This window comes from Lactuca virosa, chromosome 3 (genome assembly GCF_052849685.1).
Source record: "Lactuca virosa cultivar CGN04683 chromosome 3, Lactuca_virosa_CGN04683_v6, whole genome shotgun sequence".
NCBI lineage: Eukaryota > Viridiplantae > Streptophyta > Magnoliopsida > Asterales > Asteraceae > Lactuca > Lactuca virosa.
In genome coordinates, this window is record NC_136428.1 from 151,788,121 (window position 1) to 151,813,177 (window position 25,057).

Below are 25,057 nucleotides of genomic sequence, written 5' to 3' on the forward strand. Positions count from 1 at the left end.
CCCCCCCCCTCGATCATATTTTTAACTCATCTCCTGCTCCCTTGTTCCCTCTACACATGACCATTCTTCGGTTACAAATTCTACAAAAAATCTTTAATTCTCTCACAGTCTGCAATCTGTTCTTCAAGAATATTTCATGTTTTGATTGATATGCATGCATATAATAACACTACTTCATTCAATGGATAGACCACTAATTTGTCAAAGATGTGGACCATTTCGTCATTTCGTGGACATAAGATTGAACAAAAAGATCGCTGTTTCTATATTTGCTGACCTAGAAGGTTACAACTTCATTGAAATCAGTAAGGCCGCCCACATTGCAATAACATGATTATATTCTGTTTTGTCATTATTTTCAACAACTTGTAGAGACCAGATTCTTCCATGAATTCAAAGAGCCGTACGCATAAATACCATACAGTTCTTCATAATGATTAATTCATTGTTTTGTTATTTTCTACTTTTTAGACTTTGAGTTGTTTTTAGAACACCTAGAAGATGAAAAGATCATCTGCATTGCCTCCAACTAGATCCATTAGCTTGCCTTCTAGATTGCATCCCACTTCTTTTCGTGTTGAGGCTGAGCTAAATAAGTTAAGAGTGTGGGAAGTAAGATCGTGTTCTTCCTCTGAAACCCTAACAGCTGAAACCATTCAAACCGGCCTATTTAGTTTAGCAGAGGTGTATAGATGTGTCGAGGAACTTGTTTACTCTTCCCTCACACAACAAGCTTTTGTAAGCCATGGGAAGGTATTTGAAGACGCACTGGAACGTTCAGTAAAACTACTCGACACTTGTGGGATTGTTAGGGATACTCTACAGAAGATGAAGGAACAAGCGCAACGCCTTCAGTCAAGTCTACGCCGGAGAGGTACAGAATTAAGGTTTGAAGATGACATTTCTTGTTATATCAGATTAAGAAAGAAATTGAAGAAAGAGGCATCAAAGTGCATTACATCACTAAAACAGGCCGAAAGGAAGTTTACGCTTGTACCATCCTTAGAAGATTACCATTTGACAATGCTGGTGAAAGTGCTTAGAGAAGTAAATATGATGACATCTATCGTTTTACGAACTCTCTTATTGTTCTTGTCGTCATCAGGAACTACGATCAAGAACAGGCATTTGGGGTGCTCGTTGATTTCAAAATTGAGGTCAAGCGAGAAGGGAAAGAAGACCACAAACGAGGTGGGGAGTGTGGATGATGTGCTCTTTTGTGTACTTCGTGGCACGGAGGAAATGACAACCGCCGATAGAAAGTTAGAAAATCTTGTAATTAGTGTAAATTGTATAGAGGCTAGATTAGATGTAGTTTTTAGACGACTGATTCACTATCGAGTCTCGATCCTTAATGTACTGACAAGATAAACTTTATCGAATTACCTTATGCTTACAAAAACTGTCATGGTCCTTAATTTTTGTATATATATGTCCATCGGGTGCATACCTGAAAGCAAGTTTACAGGAAAAAATATAGTAGGTAACTGTTCTACATATATGATAATATTTTTTTCATGAATATCTCTCTCATTAGTTAGAGTAAATAGACAATTTTCAATGGTGCTTAATGAGCTATATACATCAACCATCGAAATATTTGCTAAGCTATAATATGCAGTAGAGATACAGTACACATATGTTAACATCCCCCATAGTTGCTACGTGAGGAATGGTCCGATCATATTTAAAATGTAGCAAATACCAGCGTACTATTAGTTCTACTATAAATGTGTTATCTAAAAATGTATTTGGTACAGGGACGGAACACAAATATTATTATTAGGGGTCCGAAACCAAAATTTTAAAACAAAACCATATAAACACATTTAATATGGTTCTAAGTTACAACACAACTAATAAGCTAGTTACAACACAACTAATAAGACATATTCTTACAAAGTGGAACTCATGTTCTTTGTAACCATGTTTTAAAACAAAACCATATAAATACATGAATATTGATTTTATATTTTGACATGATATCTTTTTTATAACTTAAAATAAACAGATATTATCTGTGTATATATGGAAAGGTTTGTTGTTAATGAAATTTTTTCAACCTTTACTAATCGGATTATTTGGATTCGAATTCTTGAAATAGAGATGATTGTACATAAAGAAAGGAGTAAATATATAATTTAAATATTTAAATATTCAAATAAAAAAGTATGAAGAAAACTAACAGGCACCTCTGTTCATTACCCATATTATTTATTACCCATATTATTTGATGATATATATATATATATATATATATATATATATATATATATATATATATATATATATATATATATATATATATATATATATATATATATATATATATATATATATATATATATATATATATATATATATGGGCGGCTGTAGTGGCGGAGCTTCAAGTTTTGATTTTGGGGGCCGAAAATAGAATATGTATAAAAATTAAATAATAAGGGGGGGAGGGGGAGGGGGAGGGGGGGGGGGAAGTAAAATTTTATAGTTTTAAGCATAATATTTAACTTTTTAAATAGTTATGGATTAATTGTTAAAAATAATTAGGGGGGGGGGGGGGACAGCCCCCTGGCCATATATAAGTTCCGCCTGTGGGCGGCTCAAACATTTTAGAGGCTCTAAGCAGACCAAAAATATGGGACCCTTTGACATTTACTACACTTTATGTTATAAACCATTCTCCTTTATTCCAAACATTTTAGATTGAAAATATTTGCTTTACCTGATTGGCAAAGTGATTTTTTAACAACAACCTTAACCTTGAGGGCTTGACTCCTTGAGAAAGCTGAAATGGAAATATAGAATTGCAAAACTGAATTTGTTCCAACCAAAATCGATCCTTCCAATATCCAAACTCTAAACCTGATTGGTTGATTTCAATATCCAAAATCCAAACCTGATTCCAAAATCAAACTTCACACAGTGAAGATTAAAAAAAAATTAAGCCATATTAAGTATTAATACTACAAGAAAATAGAGTATTACCGGCGACAGTCGTCGCCCCTAAAAGTGGCATTTGTCGCCGCGAATACTATTAGCGGTGACCTGTCGTCGGTAAAACGTTGTCGCTGACGCTTCGTCGCTGATAATCTATGTCGCCGCTAATAACTGGCGTCGACGCTAAAGGCCTGTCGCCGCTAAAAATAGGATGTCGCCGCTAAAGGTTAGTCGCCGTTAATAACTGGTTGTCGCCCCTAAAGGCGTCGCCGGTATTGGTATTTATTTTTATTTTTTTATTATTTCACATTTAAAATTGAAAAAAACTACATAAAAAGTATAAAAACTATTATGATATTAATTAAGCTAATTCCACCATTCCATTCCAAAATATTAATCCAACATCCGTTTAAGATACTCATCCAATTTAACATAATACAAAATATCGAAAATACTAGTCTAAAATACTTACACAAACAAAACATACAAATATCCTACAACTAGCTACTCGTCATCATCACTCGCCTCGTCTCCTCCGGTTTCATTTCGTTGTGGCAACGAACGAAACCAATCTTCAAGTGCGGCACTACATCCCGGATCTTTTAACATTGTTTGAAGCATTTCCAACTACAAATAAAACAACATAGTTTATAAGTTAAACCAACATTATAACATTCTATATAAAAAATATACATTCCACATAAACTAACAATTACCAAATTACACATATTGCATATAACACATTATGGCATTGTACTATAACTAACAATTACCAAACTACAAAATACCATTATAGCATTGTACTTTCATATACTAACAATTACCAAACTACACATATTGCATATAACACATTATAACATTGAACTTTCATAAACTAACAGTTACCAAACTACAAAATACCAATATATCAAACTATAACCAAACTAACAATTACCAACATATAAACTATTATCAAACTAACAATTACCTATATTTGAAACTATTATTAAACCAACAATTACCAACATTTGAAACAATTACCAAAATTAAATAGTTTTCTCACCTGTGATTGTGGTGGTGGTTGTGTCAGTGGTTGTTCCTGATCGTACATCGACACAACTGTAGAAGGTTTACGCCCGATTCCTCTGATGTGGCCTCGTCGAACACCCAATATTCTTTCAAAACAATTTTGTGTATCCTTTGGTGTTAAACCGTTGGCTTGTGAAGAAGCTTGAGTTTGTTGACTGATCTCAAGGAGTAATGCATTATGTATTTTCAAAAAATGATAAATATCATAAAATTTAGATGATTAAATACCCCTTGACGATATAAACACTTATATAAAAATACAAATTAACCACTTACGTATTGTTGCTCGACTGCAGGACTACTAAATACCCCTTGGCGATCAGTATTAGCCTTACGAAATGCTTCAATTCGAGTGATGTCCTATTTAACATTAAAAGTTAGATTAATTATAATTTAAATAAACAATTAAATATATCATAGCTTACTTCTTTGAAACATGCATTGCTATACGAGCATGATCCCCCTCTGTTTACAACTACTTGTTGTGCACAGACTCCTTTGTTTGACGTCGAACGCTTTAAAAATTCCGGCGTTTGAAAATGTTCGACTGCTTGTGCCCAATTTTCATGTGACATACCATCGGGGGGGGGGGGGGGGGGGGGGTTGGCTAATGCCCTTGGAATATTTTTAAGCCCCCCGGCATTCTGAAAATGAGTATGCGCTTTATTTTTTCGGCCTCTATAAACTCTTTGTAAAGTCGCATCAATGCTCTGCAACAACTGAGCACGCTCGGGATCCAAGTTAACCTTATCCAAATCAAACTTATTCTACAATACAAAAAAGTTAGTTAATTAAATATCAATCACAATTAAACTTAAAATAATATCCAAGTTACCTTTAGATGCACGACTGTGGCATTCCTTAAAGTGGGGGAAACATTCTCCCAACCAGATACGTTCAAAGGGATATTCATCCACATATACTTCCCAATCTCACGGGTAAACCAATTACCATGCTTCCCGACAGGGGAATATGTGAGCTCTCTGTCGAAATCCATATTTACGGGCCTTCCCTTGTTTGCCCGTATCAGCTTTGATAGTTGGATGTTTTTTGCTAGGCCTCTTCTTTTTTTAGGAAGCTCAGCTGAAAAATATAATTAAAAATATTAGTCACGACCAAAGCCCACTGGAGGTAATAAATATATCATAATGTGACTTACCATCCTGTTCGTGTTGTCCACGACCAAAGCCCACTGGAGGTGGTGGATCCCCAGCTCCATCACCTCTATGTCCTAGGCCCATAACATCCGCCATAACGTAGAAGAGTATCGTACAACCAAACCCCATATGTAGCCTGTAAAATTACAATATGAATAAAAGTTACACATATTGCATATACAAAATTAATACACTTTCTATTATAGCACCCTGGTTTGTTTTTTTTTCATCTATAACATTATAGTTTCCAAATGGCATACAAATACACAAACTACATATGTAATTTTCTATACATACAAATACACATATAAAAAATAACACTTTCCATTATAGCATCCTACTTTTTTTTTGTTTTTTTTTCATTTTTTTCATTATAGCATTCTAGTTTCCAAATTGCACACAATACATACACATATTACATATACATACAAATTGTAAAAAAGTAACATATTCAAAAAAAAACTTATACATACATTTGAATTACAAATGATAAAAATTAACATATTAAAATACACTTACACATACATTTCAATCACAAATGGTAAAAATTAACATATTAAAATACACTTATACATACATTTCAATCACAAATGGTAAAAAATAACATATTAAAATACACTTATACATAAATTTCAATCATAAATGGTAAACAAATATACATATATAAACATATTGACTTATACATACAAATTCATATACACATATGGCAAACGAACACACATACATAAACATATATAATTTTTTCTGTTTTCACCATATATACATGCATTTATACATACATTATACATACTTACAAAAACACATACAAATACATATGTACATACACATAATATAAATACAAAAATACATAAGTTATAAAGGAACCTAGTTGTGTAATCTAGTGGAGAAGGGTGGTGATGACGTATTGACACAACTTTCCGACAATCAAGTTTTTTCCGGCTAAATTCCGGCAGAAAACAAAAAAAAACCTGCTAGAGATTGCAAAAATCTACAAGGGCTGCAACAATATCACTCTTAAATCAGTAGGAGAAGAAAATTAAAACAAAAAATCGATAGAGAAGGAGGCAAAAACCACCTGTGGTCGCCGGTTTTACTTCCTCGTCGCCGGTGATACGAGCCTTCGTCGAAATTGACGGAATGGAGGCTGGGTCGGCAGTGTTGGCGGTCTTGTGGCAGGAATGATGGTTGGACGCGATTGATCGTCGAATGAAATTGAGTCGGCTGGGAGGTTTCACAGACAAAACACGATACACAGAAAGGAATAGAAAGGAAGCTGAAAGGGGGGTTATCTGTAAAGGGCTTTAGCGGCGACGGGCAGTAGCGGCGACGGGGAGGCATTAGCGGCGACGCGGAGGCATTAGCGGCGACCACCTGGAGGGAAAAGTCAGCGCCTTTTCTTGTTCCGTTTAAACCCTACGATTGAAAACAAATTGAACGGATGGGGCTCGTTTGACGCGGATCGCTATTATGTGACTATTAGCGGCGACACCTAGCATTAGCCGCGACATGTAACGCGTCAATTACATGTCACCGCTAATGCCAGGCGTCGCCGCTAAAGGTGTCGCCGCTAATGCCCCCATTTCTTGTAGTGTAATCCTAATAGATAGTCTAATCAAGAAAAAAGAATCATCAATGAAGTTTGATTTATAAATTCATAGAGAACTAGAGAGGATGAACAATACCGTTTGATTTTTGAATCGACGTTTAGACTTGTGACTTCAGACTCACTGATGGACTGATGAGAATCTATCTTTTGAACAATCAAGAATCAAGAATCGATTTTTTGATTTTTTTAACAATCCAAATGATCACACTTAAGAGCTCAGAGATCCACCGGAAAAAAGAAGAAGGGAGAAGACGAGAATAAGACCAGTCGGTCGGCTTGGCAAAAGAGCTTCTCAATTTCAATCGTGCGTGGGATAGGAGAATCCGGAATCAGCACCAAAATTTAATTAATAGACTTTTGGGGTAAGGGCCCCTTAAAAATGGGGGCCCTAAACCCTTGCTTATTTTGTATATATGTAAAGTCGGCCTTTTATATATATATATATATATATATATATATATATATATATATATATATATATATATATATATATATATATATATAAGGTTAAAAAGTTGTGTATGTGTGTGTGTGGGTGGGGGGATGGCCTCCCCTAACCCCTCTTGTGTTCCGCCAAGGGATCGATACAAGAACCGATCTGAACTGAAAAAATCGAAAATCGAAATTTGGGGGAACCAAACCGAATATTACTAATCGGTTCCAACTAGTTTCCGGATTGATAAATGCTCCGAAGAATAATTAAGTAATTTCACCAAGGATTCAAAAAGACATTACTTATTGCTTTTCACAATAAATACTTTTAGCTATCTTTTCATGAAATTGATGATGATGCATTATTAGTTGATTATGTTGAAAATATTTCATGAAATTGATGATGATGTATTGCATTATTAGTTGATTATTATTAGTTGATTATGTGAATCTGTGTCATAAGACATGTCTTTATTTCAACAATTATCACCTACAGAAAATTGTTGAAAAATAATTTTGCATGTTTCCATCACTGTAATAAGATTAAATTTCATTAAAATAATCTAACAAATATTACAAGCCATTTCAGGTAGGATGGAATCAAAATAAAATAAAAAAAATAAAAAAATATAATAAATAAATAAATACACAAATGTTGGAAAACACGGAGGCGAAAAAATTGTTGAATAGTTGATCATTTGCATAAATAAAATAAATAAATAAAATCAGAGGACCAAAACAGGCCGTCTAATTATTCAAGAGTTAGAGTTCAAGGACCAAAAATGTCAAACACAATTTACAAGGATCAATTGTGTTGAGAATAACCAAAAAAGTACTTGTCTTGTGAATATTTATTTATTTCAAGGGCTAAATCTGCATATTGCAAATATATAATGTTCGATGACCAAACTTGTGATAATATTCAATCAAGGGATCATAAATATTTAACAAATTTTAGCAAAGATCAAATATGTCAAAAGACTGAAAAATTATAGACTATTAATGTAATTATATTACAAATCTCGTTGTTTTTGTGGGTTTTAAAAAACGTTAACAAAAATACATGTATTAAAAATAACAATAAATTTAATCAGTATTCTGTGATTTTTCAAAAAAATAAAAAAAATGCTAAAAGACGAGGAAATATTTTTGGGTTTTGGTGGGTTTAATAGAAAAAACCTCTGCAAATCAAGAACAAAGTAAGTAAATCTTTATATTTCTATATTTTTAAATTATTTTAAGAAAAATATGATTAACGTTTCAGAAAAATATGTTAATCAAGACAAGAATGGTGTCAAGAGCAAAAAGTCAATCAAATTATACAAGCCCTCGTACCAATTGTTGGATCCAAGATTCAGCAATAAAAAATACAAATGCATAAATAAAAACAGTAAGGTAATGTTTGTTTTTTTTGTCTGCAGATCTGCGTGAACTCTTCTGTCTGCGCCGCGCAGACATTAGCCTTCGCAAACTGTTTGTTTTTCTGAAGACTGCAGACCTAAAAATGTCTGTGCGCCCTCTTCTTGGCGCAGATATGGACCATAGTCTTCTAACATCTTCAGACATCTTCTAGCCTAAAAAAACATATATATTTATTTTTTTTAAGTTTTTTTTAATTTATATTTTTTCCAACTTTATTAATGATAAACAATTTGAAAAAAAAAATACAAAACTTAAAAAAAAACGTTCGACGATACAAACATGATATTTTTGACAAATTTATAAATAAAGATTTATTACAATAATAGTCATTGAAGTTGTTTATATAAATATGAAAAAAAATCATAATATATATATTCTTATATTTTTTTGCCAAATTTTGTAAAACATTATTTAATACAGTATCGTCAATTTCCCGAGAAAATATTTATGGTACCTTTTTAATGGATTTAATTGAAAAAATTGAAGTTTATTTCCATCCATTTATGTATCAAATTCTTTGATCACTAATTATAATGTTTAGTTATAACTTTGCAACCAAAGTTGTTGGTTTTTATCAAATATATACGTTAATTCATACATTTTTTATTTTTATTTTCTATACAATAATATGTAGATTCGTTAATTATTTATAACAAAGTCATAAAAATATTAAAAAATCACTTTGAAGTTTAAAAAAATACAGTTTATATAGATTTCAGTTTATTTTAGTAGTAGCCCGCAGATGTTAAAGAAACAAACAATCTTCTTTTTTCAAACTGCAGACGTTTGGTCCACCTCTTCTACTGCAGAGGTCTACAGATGTGGTCCGCAGACTGCAGACATTTTGCCTCAGAAAAAACAAACAGCACCTAAATGAACGTTTCTCACAAATAAACAAAAAAATATTTCAAAGTTTTCAATATTAATAAATTTTTAAATGATTAGGCTAGGTATCCTGACTACATATTCACTAGTCAAGTTCATACCACATCATCCAAATATCCACTCAACCACATGTCTCTTAGTTTTAGGATAGGGTGTTCATAACCGGATATCCGAAAATTCGGATATCCAAATTTCGGATAATTGATTTTTGGTATCCGATTCCGTATCCGAAAATTCGGATATCCGAAATTTCGGATACGGAATCGGATACCAAATCGGATATCCGAAAATTTGAAATTTTGTTAAAATTTGAAAAACATATGAAGTTTTTAAATTAAAAATACATATTTTTAAATTAGAAAGGCATATGAAATAATATAGGTATTTAATTAAGGGTATTATCAACATGTTTTAGTTACTAACATTCATATCATAAGACATATGTGACTAAAATAACAAATAATGTATAAAATAAAATCAAAATTTTCGGATATCGGATATCCGAATTATCCGAAAAATCTGAAAAGCACTATCCAATTCCGATTCCGAAAAATCGGATATCCGAAATTTCAGATATCCAATTTTTCGGATAATTCGGATTCGGAATTTCGGAATTTCGGATCGGAATTTTAGGATACATATATTTTTGAACACCCCTATTTTAGGATGGTGTTAACTATTGAACATCTAGTGAACAAGAGAGAAAGACAGAGAGAGATAGATAGAAGCCAATGCGAGCCTCCACCTTTTGCTCAGCTACTAGCCTCCGGGGCGGTGTTTACTAGTCAATATATATGCCACACCAGCTTTTCATGCGTGGAAATCCTACCATACCCCAAGGCCTTACATGAAAAACAAACAATGAAAAACACTACTCTCTCTCTCTCTCTCTCTCTCTCTCTCTCTCTCTCTTTCTCTCTCTCTCTCTCTCTCTCTCTCTCATTATGATAAGATCTAAGGAACTATATCAAAAAGGAAAAATGGTGTTTTTACGGAAACATTCATTAAAAAAATAAAAATAACGAGATAATCTAATAAAATATTAAAGTCAAATATTTGGTCAAAATTAAGCTCATTTTCCAAACATTTTAATATCCTACAAATGATTAGTGATGTATTAATTATTGAACAAGTTAAATGGACGTGATTTTGTCATATGTTGATAAACATGAGCTTGTTAAGGATATATTTATAGGCTAGACATATCTTCAAAATCTCTTAAATATTGCATAGTCTCTTTAATTTCTCAACATGGATTGCGTATGGAAAAAATAAGAGGCCAAAGTTATGATAGAACAAGAAATATACGAGATGAGTTTAATGGTTTGAAAGCTTTAATTATAAAATATATCTTCTTTTTATGTAAATTTCTTTGCTTACCAACTTGACTTAGTGGTCATGGCCTTTGCAAGAAACCAAAATGATGTTGGAAACTTTTTTGAAATGCTTTCCCTTATTACGAATGTGGTTTGCCAACTTTGGTTAATATGAACCAGAGAAACACATTGGGGTTCTTATTATAAAACACATTGGGGTTCTTATTATAAAACACTGTCAAGTTTAGTTTCTTTATTCCTATAGGTTCTAAATTAAAGTCCTTGAATATGTTGAAAAGGAAGGTAAAAATAGAGTTAGCCAAAACCGAACACATGGTGTTACTTTGTATTTCGAAACATTTAGTTTTGTGCTTTATTTGTATTTGATGTTGCACATTTTAGAGCTTACAAATATGTTGTCTCAAGCTCTTAAAAAATATCAAGGCATAATTGAAGTGGTTTCATTGGAAGAGATGACAAAAAAATATTGCAAAAGTTTCATGATGAAGACTTAATTTGAAGATCTTTTAGAGAAAGTATATATTTTTTGTGAAAAGTATGAAATTGAAAATTTGGACATGTCAACATTTTTGCAAGGAACCCAAGACAAAATAACGACATCAATTGTCAACATCATTATAAAAATTGATATCTTTATCATGGGTCTTTAACATGCACATTCAAGAGGTTTGTGATCGTTTTAGCGGGATAAGCACGCAATTGTTTACAAATATGGCAACTTTGAGCCATTGTTAGTCTTTTTTGCAATTTGATGCATCAATGTTAGTAAAATTGAGTATGTTATATCCAAATGATTTTACAGTGGTGGAAAGGATCAAAGGAGGAATCTTGTACAACAACTTGATTTTTGTAATGTTACCGGTATTTAAAATGGTTTTAACCCCACTTGAAAAGAAATATATATATTAGTATTTTTGTGTCCTCAACCTTATTAGGGATGAGAATTTGGTCCGAAAACCCGAACCGAACCGAAACCCAAACCGAACCGAACTGAATTAGGCCCGAATAAGGAATTCGATTCGGGTTTCGGGTATCTATATTATGCTTATTTGGTTCTCGGGTTATTCCGTTCGGGTTACCCAAATAAGAGCTTATTCGGTTCTAAATACCCGACCCGAATAAGCATTCCTCATCCCCTTTCTCTAATCGATAGAAATCAAAATCATGATTCACATTTTTCTCCTCGTCGTTCGTAATAGAAAAAAAACCCTGCACTCGTTCTCTTCGTTTCAAAATCAACCAATCTTCTGATCTATTTCCAAACTCGAAATCACTTTTTTCGATCCTTCCTCTTGTTTCAAACTTTCAAAAATCGACCATTTCTATTGTTTCTAAGGATTCACGAATTCCTACTTTGTCTAGTCATGGAAAATTGGACTCCAACTCAAGAAACTCAAGTAAGAAATTAATTCTCATTATGTTAATCTACTATCTAAATGTTATTCTTTCAATGTGTTATTGTGTTATGTTAGTCTTTGAATGTCTTATGTTGATGTACAAAACTACATTATAATTCTATTATTCAGGTTATTCATGTTATAAAATCATAATACGGTTTATTCGGGTTTTTTTCGGTTATATTAGGTCCTTAATCATCTTGTAGATGTTATTCGGGTTATTCCGGTAATAATCGAACCGAACCGAACCGAACCCGTATTGCTTAATCGGTTCGGTTTTCGGTTCATGCAATTACCCTTATTCGGTTTTCAGGTTATTCAGGTTTGGGTCGGTTCGGTTCGGTTCCGATCCGAATAACATCCATAGTTCAGATCCCGGATTCCCCATTGTGGTTATGATAATATGATAATTATTATTTTACGATGAACAACTCTCTCGTAAGGAAGAATAAATACACCATTGCATACTGGGCTATAGATCAAATAGGTATCGACCAGTACAGAGAATATATATTTGTTGGGTCCGCAACCCGATCATGGCTAAATATCATGGTTCCAAAGGCCCAACATCTTTCATGCACTCAAATTGATATTATTTATTTATTATTATTATTATTATTATTTTTATTTTTACGTTCTTGCTGTTTTAAATCTTTGCAACGCATCCTACATTTGAGATTTGTTTTCGTTTTGGAAACTAGTCTTTCGGGGAGTGATTGTTCGTTTTATAAGCTACAAAATACAAATCATGTTGTTCATGGACGAACCTACTCAGTGGCGTAGCCAAAATTTTGTTTTAGGGTAGGCCAAATAATATACAAAATATGAACGAGTGACAAAATTCTTCAAACGATAACACAATGTAACTATATATGCATTCTTAACTAAATTGTGTATTTTAAATTATACACGATCTTGTCTTATATCATTAAAATAATCTAAAATGGAGTCTAATCAACATAGACAACAATGTATTCTCTTCTACTAATTTCAAGTTTTGAATGAAATAGACCATATCACAACCCTAATTCCTTTTATTTAACACACACACACACATATATATATATATATATATATATATATATATATATATATATATATATATATATATATATATATTACCTTAATTTTGTGTGGGCCAAGACCCACTCTTGCCTTATATTGGCTACATCCGTGGACCTACTTAGATTAGAAGTCAAGGTATACGCAAAATTGTTTTGGAAGTGTCATTCTATCGTATATTTCTTGATATTTTTAAAAAGTGCAAACTATAGTCGGAACCATTCGTTCTAAACATATATTCATAAGGGAGAAATATGTATCCATGGGAAATTTCAAAAAATTTAGACTATAAATTTCCGACTAACAAATGTTATAATTTTGTGTTTAACTAATATTGTAATTTAATGCTTACTTTGTATGGTAATATGGTTTTAGATGATCTTCCATTCAATAGTGGTTTATGTATTGATGAGATATATTATATAATTTAATTTGTTAAATAATAATACATAATTTATAATTATATATTTTAAATAAAGTAAATTATTCATAATATAATCTATGATAGCGGTCAAATTTGGAGTTTTTTATAACAAAATGTAAATATATATATATATATATATATATATATATATATATATATATATATATATATATATATATATATATATATATATATATATATATATATATAATTTGTTAGTTAGCTTGTTAGAAATACGAGTTAGAAATGTTAGAAATGTGGGCATTCTAAAAACTATCTTATTTTTACAAATGTTTTTCAAATAAATCTATTTGTATGGATCTACCAGCTGATTTATTTTTACACAAAAAAAAAAAAAAAAAAAAAAAAAAAAAAAAAAAAAACCTCATTTAACATCCTATTAAAAGAGAGTTGAGTAATCTAACCCTTTTGAAAAAAATAACCATTTTTTTGGGTAATTACTAATCTAGCCAAATTAAGGAGGTAATTAACAATTTTTAGCCAAAATTTAGCAAATGGCCAAAAATAGCCCACGAAACCGTAGGTTTCGAGATTCGCCTACTGTTTCGCTATTTCGTCTACTGTTTCGCGTTTTGTATAAATTTTTTTTTTTCATTTTTGACATTCAAAACCATAGGTTTTTTAAAACCTACGGTTTCCCAAACCGTAGGCTACAGTTTTCGCAAAAAAAGCTACGGTTTATTTTTTTTTTTTATTTTTTTTTGGGGAGGGGTTTTATCTACTATTTTGGGGGTTTTATCTACTATTTTGGCCAAAACACTACGGTTTTAATTTTTAATTTTTAATTTTTAATTTTTAATTTTTAATTTTTAATTTTTTAATTTTTTTTATTATTTTTTTGTAATATAAAGTATAAAAAAGAGTGTTTATAATATGTACAATAACTTTAACAATTATTTTGTTTAAATTTTAACAATTATTTGGTTTGAATTATTTTGTTTTAATTTTTAACAGTAGTCAACTCTGATGGAAAGAGTATACTACTTTTTGGGTAAAGTTGACTACTTTGTTGCTAAATTTGACTACTTTTTTGTTAAACTTGATTACTTTTTCGTCAGAGTTGACTACTGTTTTCAACCTATCTTATATATATTAAGTATTTTATATTTTTGGAAAGTTTATTCTCTCTAGCTTCTTTATCCTCAAAATTAAGATAATGAGTTGTAACGAGTATTTTGTATTGCTCATTACGGATAGAAGATGAGAGTTTGTTAATTCCCAATTATCATATGTTTGGCCACTGGGATACAATCCGAGAATGTTTTACTTAGGTGTTGAATTTTACGAAAACACAACGTTCACTGAATTTGTTCAGTTGGTCAAGTGCAAGATGGGTCTTCCCGAAGAATCAAAACTTAGTTTGGCCTATCAACATCCAGAACAACTCTATTATTGTGGTATTGTTGATGATCGTGATATTAGAAAGCTGATGACGGTAATAAATGGCGTTGGAGATAAATATGTGTCTGTGTATGTGGTGGTTGAAGAAGGCGTTTGGCCGAACGAAATGGATGATAGAGGAAAGGCATCTGCAGCAAATTTATCAAGTGGAAAACGGAGCAACAACCCAATAGGTAATTTTAAAAGTCCAAGTAAAAGTCAATATCATAGTGTTGCTGAAAATGTAAATGTAGTGCCAGAACCGATTATGTATGTTACACCGGAGAATTATAAGTATATCGGTGATAATGATGTTGGTGCATATGTTAATGATGTTGGTGTAAATGATTCATTTCACAAAAAAAAAAAAAAAGCAGTAGCCGTGGTGAATAAGGTTGGTAATGAATCTGGAAAACAGGAAGTTCCGTTTTTGCATGATGGTGAACTAAAAGGATATGACGAGTTTGCGGATTGTGACAAGTTGGATATATCCGGCCTAGATAGTGATTCTAATGGAGAAGAATTAGATGACGAATCTAAGCTTATTTATTCAGATACCATGTTTCATGGTATGCCCCCTTTGCCTTCGTGTCCTGTAAACGTTGATGTGAACACTCCATGTCAGAGGGTGGATATAAGTGAAGAGATTAAGGTTTTAGACATGTTTGATGACAAAGAGTTGCTCAAGCTTGCAATCGGAAGACAATGCATGGAACAAGGTAAGCAATATAAGACTACCAGATCGAGAAAAGGAAGGTTCGAGGTTGTTTGTTTGGTTAAAAATTGTTCATGGATGGTTAGGGCAAGGGGAATCCAATCGACTACTGCTTTCCAAGTCACAAAAGTTGTTGACCAACACACATGTTGTGCGACAAATTTGGAGTCTAATCATCGACAATCAAAGAAAAAGGTACTCAGCCACTTTATCGCTGAAGTATTGGCCGGAGACTATAATAGAGTTTATCGGGGCAATGAAATTGTTAGGGACATCAATTCGAAATTTCCAATCAATATCTCATACCAACAGGCATGGCGTGCAAAACAGTATGCGTTGTTGATGTTAAGAGGTACCAAAGAGGATTCATTCACCAAACTACCAGCGTATCTGCACAACTTGGTCAAGCACAATCCAGGAACTGTTACTCAGATAAGAGTAGACGATGATGATCGGTTTGAGTTCGTGTTTATCGCGTTGGGTTGCTCGGTAAGCAGTGTTAATTTTTATAACAAATATAACATATGAATCCTAATTGGTATTTGTTAATGCAATGAAAAATTATTGTAGGTACGAGCGTTCATTAATTATTGTAGGCCGACCCTAATAATTGATGGTGGTCACCTAAAGGGTGAATTCAAAGGCACGATGTTGCTCGCAGTGACAATGGATGGTCAAAACCAAATCATGCCTGTTGCTTATGCCATTTGCAAAAGTGAATGTACTGAGACGTGGTCCTGGTTCCTTCGAAAGCTACGTGAATGTATAGGCAACTTGGAAGACCTTACAATCATATCTGATAGGGCTCCATCCATAGCGACGTCAATTGCAAATATATTTCCTCACGCCTATCATGGAATATGTGGTATCCATTTGTATTTCAACATTTCAGCAAAATTTGGAAGCAGCGATACAATGCACGCATTATTTTGGGAGACATGCAAAGCCTATACCATTAAAAAATTCGATAATGGGATGAAAAAAATAAAAAATGTAAATATTCGTGTATGGGAATACCTACAAAACATCAATCCAGAAAGATGGGCCAGGGCACATTTTCCTGGGAATACCTACAAAACATCAATCCCTAACATCCGTTCGAATGTACTCAACATGGAAGTTCCTCAATACTTTTCAGTAGTATCGCGCAATCATTGTAATGTACCGATAATAGCACTTATCGAGGGAATTCGTGAGTACATGCAAAATACTTTTGTTGAACGAAGTATAATTGCAGGTATATTTTTGGATGAAATATAAAAGAATTAAATAGGTTGTAAAACATCCTTTTGTAACCATATTTAATTTTCAGGGAGTTTGACTGGTGTATTAACACCGTATGCTGAAATGCTGGTTCAAAGAAGGATGCAAAAGTCTGTTCGTTGGCAAGCAACACATATCCCCCAACAGATATCCTCTCCCATGCCGACATATGTGTATGAAGTGTTTGATTTTAAAACAACTTGTGTTGTTGACCTTAAAGCTTATACTTGTTCATGTGGAAAATGGAGCAGTCTCGGTATAGCATGTGGTCATGCCATCACAGCAGCACGTGATTCAGACATGCATGACATTGTTAATTTGGTTCAAGTATATTACCATGCCGATGTATATCAGCTCATCTACCAGACACAAACCGTTCACGCAGTTCCCCCACCAGCTGAATGGGAAATCCCAGACCCTTTGATGGTTGTTTTATTGCCGATGTAATTTTTATTCCCTTTAAATAATGATGCTTGTAATATATTTGTCCTTGTCTATGTAATATATTTGCTGTTGAGTTTTTAATATATTTGTCTTTGTCTATGTAATATATTTGCTGTTGAGTTTGTAATATATTTTTCAATATATTATGTTTGTAATATAGTTGACAATGTGTTTGTAATAAGTTTGAAATACATTATGTTTGTAATTAACAAAATTGAACATAACATAAAAGTAAAGGAAATTACAATTAGAATTAAACATAACATTGTTAAAGGAACGTCTCACCACCTATTACATAGTTAAATTGGTTTCCACAAATTAGGAAACTGTTTGGGATACAAGTTTTGTTCACGGTCGATAAAATCCCCTCTAATTCTAACAACATCTAATAGACGATCCCGTTCTGCTTGAAGCTTTTGAAACTCCGTATTTGCATTTCGAATCCACTTCTTAGCTTCCTTGATATTTTTTGTAGTTTCAGCAATCCATTTTTCTTTTTCAATTACTTGATCTGCTAGGTCGTTTGCACGTTGGTTGAGTTTGCGACTAATTTCAGAGTCCCTTTCGTTGGCTTCTTCAGCAGCCTTCATAGCATGGAAAATGTCGTCAGGCATGTAATCTGGGAGTGGGAAATCTGGGCCTTCAGGAATTGGTTTGTATCGGAACAAACATAGCAGTCTTCGTCTTCGCAATGCCAAACACCGAAGTCAGATGAATTCATTTTCAATTTTAGAATGTTGTAGTGTATCACGTATAAGTTCTATGTTAGTTGCATATTAATAGTTTGAGAGCAAAAATCACTATTGGATAAGACAACAGGTAAAGTATTAGTCAAATGCGACTAGACAGTAGTCAAAAGCTATAACACAGTAGTCAAACTACAATCGTGTGTCAGAAAAAAACATAACATTACTGATAAAAACGTAAAGTAGTAGTCAAATACACTTAACATAAAAATCATATGAACTTAGAATTACTAATAAACATAACATAATTCTGAAAGGAAATTAGAATTACAAATAAACATAATATTACTGGTAAACATAACTACTAATAAAATTAGTCTAAGTAATTAGTAACGTGCAAATGGTGGTACGACGACCATCTTCTCAGTTGGTATTTCCCAATGCAGAAGAATTGGAATAGAATTAATCGTCTCCGCTTGGAATGCATGTCGATACACCGCAGAAGTCAACCTATAATTAACCAATTATTGGTTCTCTTCAACTGTAAGCCTGCTTAATGATGCTATACCATGTTCACAGGGTATGCCGCATTTTTGCCATTTGCCACAAATACAAATACCACGTTCAACTTGTACCGTTTGTATGGTTAAATTACAATGCACTTCAAATTTGTCACTACCAATATGTGTAACCTCATAACCATTAGATTGGTTCATTCTCCGTTCAAACACGTGTTGTGCATAAGGGGTAAGTTGACCATGCATTCCACCTGTGTAATTAATTTACTTAAAATTAAAAAGAGGATAGAGTAACGGAAAAGAAAGAAAACAATTATTTATTACCTCCAAATTCAGCTCGTTGCGCGTACACCATTTGTATTGACTGATGGACCAGTTCAATGATTGTCGTTATTGGTAACTCGTGCGTGTTTGATCTAAGCCAACTCAATCCAATCGGAATGCTAATGTATTTAACATTGAAACGGACTTTAGGAAAAAAGGCTCGAGCCCATTTTGCCATTGGGATATTGTCAAGCCAGTCAAGATCATACCCATTAACCTCATTTTTTAAATTGTTTAAACAAACGTAAAATTCAGACAAGCTATAAGTTTTGCATGTCTTCCAGAACAACTGTTCGACAACGATACTTCCTGTGGAAGCCCGAACTTTATCGGCTATATTTTTACAACAATACCCATGATAGGAATCTGGGTATACTTGCATAATTGCGTAGTCTATCGAGTCAGACATATGGCTTATGAAACCAACTTCAGTAGTGTCACCTAAGCATTCTTTCAACCTTCTCATGAACCAAGTCCAAGCCTCGTCACAGTCAACGCTTCCCAAAGCGAATGCTATGATCAGGGGTTCATGATTACCATCCAAAGCATGAGCAAGATACATTGTTGTTATGTTGGTCCCAATAAGGGGTACATGAGCAACAAATAGTGTTGGTATCATGGATGTGAGAAAGGTAGTAATCTGTAAGAAACGATGGCAACATTACACAAATGTGAACTTGAAATAAATAATAACATAATATAGAGGAGGAGTTACCACACATCCTAATGCGACAAAACAAAATTGAAACCTGTCTCTCATGTCTTTCTTAATGATTGTGAAAGAGTTACGATTTGTTCTTTGAAGATTATGAAAGAGTATCGGTAGGTTGGAAAAGCTTTGATTGTATATCTCATTAAATCCACTCATTATGAGAATTGGTATGTTTCAATGAATTTGGTCGAGGCTATATAAAGGGATTTCATTTCAAATAGAATTCGGTCAGAAACGTTGCACGGAAATAATGTTTGAAGCGAAAAATCTACTGTTGGAAAAGACTATACATTATGTAGTGTGCCAAACAGTAGTCAAAGACTATGAAACCGTAGTTTAATAATGTGAAGGAGTTGATTTTATATAGGGATTAAAGCGACCATCAATGCCTATGGTATTACATAGGGATTAGAAGGTAGCGTTATCTACAATGGAAATTATATTTATTAAACGAACATCTGACAACCTATTACATAGGGATTAAAACGACCGACAATGGCTTTGGTATTTCCCATTCAGATGGAGGGGGAACAACATTCACATTCCTAGTCTGGTATGTAGTTCGAAACACATCACCCCGATAATATATTTGAACCATATCGGCTAATTCCGTGTTGTTTGTATAACGTGCTGCAACAAGAGCATGACCACATGCTATACCAAGACTGCGCCATTTCCCACAAGAACATGTGTGTCGATTCAGATCCACAACATATGTACGTTTGAAATCAAAAACTTGGAAAATATCCGAAGGTAACATAGACGGGATCTCAGGTGGGATTTTCGTTGCTTTCCATTGCCGAGACTTTTGCATCCTCCTTTGAAGAACCATCTCTACGTAAGGTGTGAATACGATGCTCAACATTCCTGAAAAATCAAAGGATAATAAATTATCGGCATTTAACTGATTTATAAAAAGTTCCTATATTACCTCCCATGACACAACGTTCTGCAAATGTCTGTTGGATGTACTGCACAATCGCATCAATTAGCGTTATTATCGGTACATTGCGTTGACTAACCGATAACACCATTAGGAATTCTGGAATTTTAATGTTTAGTACATTCCAACGTATATTAGGGAAATAGGCCCGTGCCCATTTCATATGTCCGATGTTGTGAAGAACTTCCTGTGCACCATGACTTAACTTAGAAAATGTTTGTTTAAAGTCTTGCGTGGTATATGCTTTGCATACACGGAAGAACAAGTAGTCTAAATTTCTGCTTTGACCAATTCTTAATTGGCAATAATTCAAAACACTATTAGACGAATAACCATGGTAAGCATGAGGGAATACTTGACCAATGCAAGAAGCAATGGTATCGCCCATGTTGGTTATGAGCGCAACTTCCGTACCCGCTCCGATAGCATCCTTCAACCTCATAAGGAACCAAGTGCAGGAGTTAATACTGTTTGCCACCCCGACACCAAATGCTATTGGCATAGTATTGTTGTTTCCATCAATAGCAACTGCTACAAACATTGTATTAAGATACTCTCCTCTGATACGGACACTGCTTATGAAGATGACCGGAAGCATGCATCCTATAAATGCGTTGATCTATTTTAAATTTTATATAACATAATTATTAGTTTTTAGACTAATCTAAATTGGTTTAGCAAAATAATAAACAAATCGATACTACATTACCACACATCGAATAACAACAAAACATAGTTCGAACCGATCCATAACATCGGTTTTGATGTATGTGTAACTGTGGGGATTTGCACACTGAATGTTGTAGAGGTAAACAGGCAAGTTGGTAAAGCTGTCTTCATAGTCATTGTATGAGAAACTCATGTTTAACGTTAGGGCAGTGAACAGGAACCATTGTAAAATATATCAATAACGATGATTTAAATTATTTCAAAACCTTTTTATAGAATCGAAGCAGTATTCGAAAACTAAAGTAGTAGTCAAATGGTGGTAGACAGTAGTCAATACCTATAACACAGTAGTCAAGCTACAATCCTGTGTCAGAAATTAACAGTTAGATTAGACAACACATAAACCAGTAGTCAACTGCAAGTGGACAGTAGTCAATACGTACAACACAGTAGTCAACCTACAATCCTGTGTCCGAAATTCACTGTTCGATAAGACAACACGTAAAATAGTAGTCAAATGCTAAAAGGTAATAGTCAAAACCTATAAGACAGTAGTCAAGCTACAATCATGTGTCCGAATATGTAGCTTAATGGCACTATATAAATGAAGATATTTACCTGGCCACACTAATAAAAATTCCATCTCAGTAACCAATGAAAATGGCAAATTGCAGTTGTGGTGCTCAAGGTATTATAAGGACATCAAGGACTTCAAACAACCCTGGACGACTATTTTACGCTTGTCCTAAAGAGGTATTTGCGTTATCACTTAATTATATATATATATATATATATATATATATATATATATATATATATATATATATTGTTATTTATGATTGAATATTTAGAGAATACACATAATGTTTTTGATATTTATTTATCAGACACCACAGTATGGGTTTATTTGTTGGCTGGATGAAGCGAAAGACAATAATTCGTTGATAGTCGCTAACTTAGCTCGATCAAAGAAGAAGCTTCAAAGCAAAGTACTACACTTGAAGATAGCGTTACTTTGTAGTTGGATTTTCTTTTTTGGTGTTGTTGTGTATAAGTTGTAGTCTAAATCTCGATTATACAGGCTGTATGTACCACTAAGTAGTAGAAGTACGTAAGATGTAGTAATGTATGTTTTTAATTGTAATGGTTTGTGTTTCTATGTATGAGAATTTGTTGTCTTAATTTTCTATATTGCTTGTGTACTATACATGTTGTAATATATATTTATTCTTAATTCATTCGACTATACAACACATGTTGTTTACAAATAAAAAAGTCAAAAATAGCATACATAACCATTTCGTTGAGTAATTAATAAAACAAAGTTGACATTAACATAATTAGATTACTAAACATAAGTAAACTAATGTATGTTTTTATTTGTAATGGTTTGTGTTTCCATGTATGAGAATTTGTTGTCTTAACTTTCTATATTGCTTGTGTACTATACATGTTGTAATATATATTTATTCTTAATTCATTCGACTATACAACACATGTTGTTTACAAATAAAAAAGTCAAAAATAGAAGACATAACCATTTCGTTGAGTATTTGATAAAACAAAGTTGACATTAACATAATTAGATTACTAAACATAAGTAAACGAGGAACTATTACAGATTTTGCAGCTCCTAACCAACCACTAATAAAAAAACATAGTTGCAGATATACTACCTTAAAATTAAAAATGAAAGACATACTTGGACATATACTACCTTTATATTACTACAACAAGCAAGAACATTATTAAAATACTACTCATCTTCTTCCCACATCGGAAACTCATACGGATACTCTTTTTTCATAGCAATGACTTCCTTTTTTTTTTTCTCCAAATAGTACTCACGAAGTGCTAATTCACTCTTAAGCTTTCGCAAATTTTCTTCACTGGAACGGATCGAACTCTCGGTAGATTGGATTTCTTGCCTGGTACTTATAATCCAATTCTTTTTACGATCAATGTCATCACAATAGATGTCTAGAAGGTCTCTTTGGAGACGATAATCTTTAAAAGCCTTATCCACTTCAGCTTCTCTTTGTAACAACAATTTTTTCACTTCCTCATCCATCTTCTCTCCTACTATAGGAGGATCAACGTTGGGAGGGGGATTGGTTGACACGTTATGGGAACTTGTCCCCAAAGGAGGCTTATTGTTGGACGTTGATGGCCAATTAAATTTTGCCAAGATCCTTTTCATCTCCTCTGATCTTTCTGTCATTTTCACACTTCAATTTTTTTTGTTATTGTTTCTTTCATTTCTGAATTGATAACAAATCCACATTAAATATAACAAAAGATAACAGTCAACGGCTAGAAGATAGTAGTCATAACCTATAAAAAGTAGTCAATCAAATCAACTAATAGTCAAATGCTATTAGACAGTAGTCAAAACCTATAAAAAAGTAGTCAAATAACAATCATGTGTCGAATATTCACTGTTCGATAAGACTAAACATAACATAGTAGTCAATGGCTAGTAGACAGTAGTCAAATCCTATAAGACAGTAGTCAAAGTACAATAATGTTTTGGTAGGATGTGACAACACATAATATAGTAGTCATAAGCTATTTTACAGTAGTCAACACCTATAAAAAAGTGGTTAAATTGTCAATTATATATAGAGACTTATATGTATTCTATAAACCTCAATCACATAAACTGATGTCCACCTCTCAAGAAAAATGGTGGTTGATGCCACAAGAGAAGCGATCACAACTATTAATAAAAGAAGAAGAGATTAAGAACGAGATTAAAGGCATTGAAGAAGATAGGAAACGATTGGATAAGTTACAAGCCGATATCTGGTCTAAAATGAGGTCGATCCAAGACAAAGAACGCGACATTAAAACTGCACGGGTTTGGGTACAAGATGCAAGAGACTACGCCAACAAAGAAGAGGTTAAGATGGAAAAGATTCTCAAAAACATACAAAAAAAATACGACTGGGTGATTCAAGAAAAAGAAAAATTTCCAAATGATTTTCAAAATGTTTGAATTTGATAATTCTTGATTAATCAACTAGTAAGTTTATGCATTATTTATGAGTTTATGTATGTAATATGTATTGTATTATATTTGCTTGTTTATTATGATTAATCTATATAATATGTAATTTTCTCTCGATATGATACTTTCTTTATGTTTCATAATAACGGGACATTTTGATAACATAAACCAAAATACAACTTTATCTTTCGACATGAAACATTACACATAATTTGTTACTAAAAAATTACTAATCAAACTAACTACAAAATCGCCTTTGCAGCTGATCCATAGTATACCATGCCCATCCTTTTGCGAAAGTTAGTAGCCGCAAAAACAGGTGTCATCGATATACCAATCGCCCGTCCAGAAACAAGCTGCTCCATGAACATCAGCATAAAGACACCGCACTCTCCAAACATCCCTTCCTGTTTGGGAACGTCCGTAACATCCGTAACAGTAATGGATGCTTTCTGAACAGGCAAACCCATGTGATTCCAATAATCAATGTCAACAAGAATGCGGTCTACAAGCTCTTCAAACCGCACAAAATCAATCATGGTGACGGCGCGAAAAGATCGCAAGCTGTCGTACAAATTCAACGACAGCGTGTCTATCCATAACTCCCCAAGTACCCAATGATGTGGGTTTATACAAATTGGAAAA

The 25,057-nt window shown here is 33.1% G+C and overlaps 4 protein-coding genes across 4 annotated transcripts; 2 read left to right on the forward strand and 2 right to left on the reverse strand.

The window, feature by feature from the left end:
* The first annotated feature begins 468 nt into the window (after nt 1-468).
* LOC145164175 (uncharacterized) lies at nt 469-1,371 on the forward strand. Its single transcript, XM_079082900.1, has one exon. It carries the CDS (start codon nt 502-504, stop codon nt 1,369-1,371), a length of 870 nt encoding a protein of 289 aa, XP_078939026.1. The 5' UTR covers nt 469-501.
* A 13,707-nt stretch (nt 1,372-15,078) lies between these two features.
* LOC145164176 (uncharacterized) lies at nt 15,079-17,553 on the forward strand. The gene is made up of 3 exons (XM_079082901.1): nt 15,079-16,332; nt 16,414-17,080; nt 17,156-17,553. The coding sequence occupies exons 1-3, from the start codon at nt 15,079-15,081 to the stop codon at nt 17,551-17,553; spliced, it is 2,319 nt and encodes a 772-aa protein (XP_078939027.1).
* A 1,207-nt stretch (nt 17,554-18,760) lies between these two features.
* LOC145164177 (uncharacterized) lies at nt 18,761-19,640 on the reverse strand. The gene is made up of 2 exons (XM_079082902.1): nt 19,079-19,640; nt 18,761-19,005 (listed from the first exon to the last, which is right to left on the reverse strand). Exons 1-2 carry the CDS (start codon nt 19,638-19,640, stop codon nt 18,761-18,763), a joined length of 807 nt encoding a protein of 268 aa, XP_078939028.1.
* Nucleotides 19,641-20,259: 619 nt separating this feature from the next.
* On the reverse strand, nt 20,260-21,595 carry LOC145164178 (uncharacterized). Its single transcript, XM_079082904.1, has 3 exons — nt 21,443-21,595; nt 20,722-21,352; nt 20,260-20,657 (listed from the first exon to the last, which is right to left on the reverse strand). Exons 1-3 carry the CDS (start codon nt 21,593-21,595, stop codon nt 20,260-20,262), a joined length of 1,182 nt encoding a protein of 393 aa, XP_078939030.1.
* Nucleotides 21,596-25,057: the final 3,462 nt, after the last annotated feature.

Bases quoted from the DNA above. Each gene is read 5' to 3' on its own strand.
- LOC145164175 (XM_079082900.1), top strand. From the start codon at position 502: ATGAAAAGATCATCTGCATTGCCTCCAACTAGATCCATTAGCTTGCCT.
- LOC145164176 (XM_079082901.1), top strand. From the start codon at position 15,079: ATGGGTCTTCCCGAAGAATCAAAACTTAGTTTGGCCTATCAACATCCA. The intron at 16,333-16,413 runs GTAAGCAGTGTT...AAATTATTGTAG, and splicing joins TTATCGCGTTGGGTTGCTCG to GTACGAGCGTTCATTAATTA. The intron at 17,081-17,155 runs GTATATTTTTGG...TTTAATTTTCAG, and splicing joins TGAACGAAGTATAATTGCAG to GGAGTTTGACTGGTGTATTA.
- LOC145164177 (XM_079082902.1), bottom strand. From the start codon at position 19,640: ATGTATCTTGCTCATGCTTTGGATGGTAATCATGAACCCCTGATCATA. The intron at 19,006-19,078 runs GTAATAAATAAT...TTAATTACACAG, and splicing joins GCAACGAGCTGAATTTGGAG to GTGGAATGCATGGTCAACTT.
- LOC145164178 (XM_079082904.1), bottom strand. From the start codon at position 21,595: ATGAGTTTCTCATACAATGACTATGAAGACAGCTTTACCAACTTGCCT. The intron at 21,353-21,442 runs GTAATGTAGTAT...AATTTAAAATAG, and splicing joins TTGTTGTTATTCGATGTGTG to ATCAACGCATTTATAGGATG. The intron at 20,658-20,721 runs GTAATATAGGAA...TTGATTTTTCAG, and splicing joins AGAACGTTGTGTCATGGGAG to GAATGTTGAGCATCGTATTC.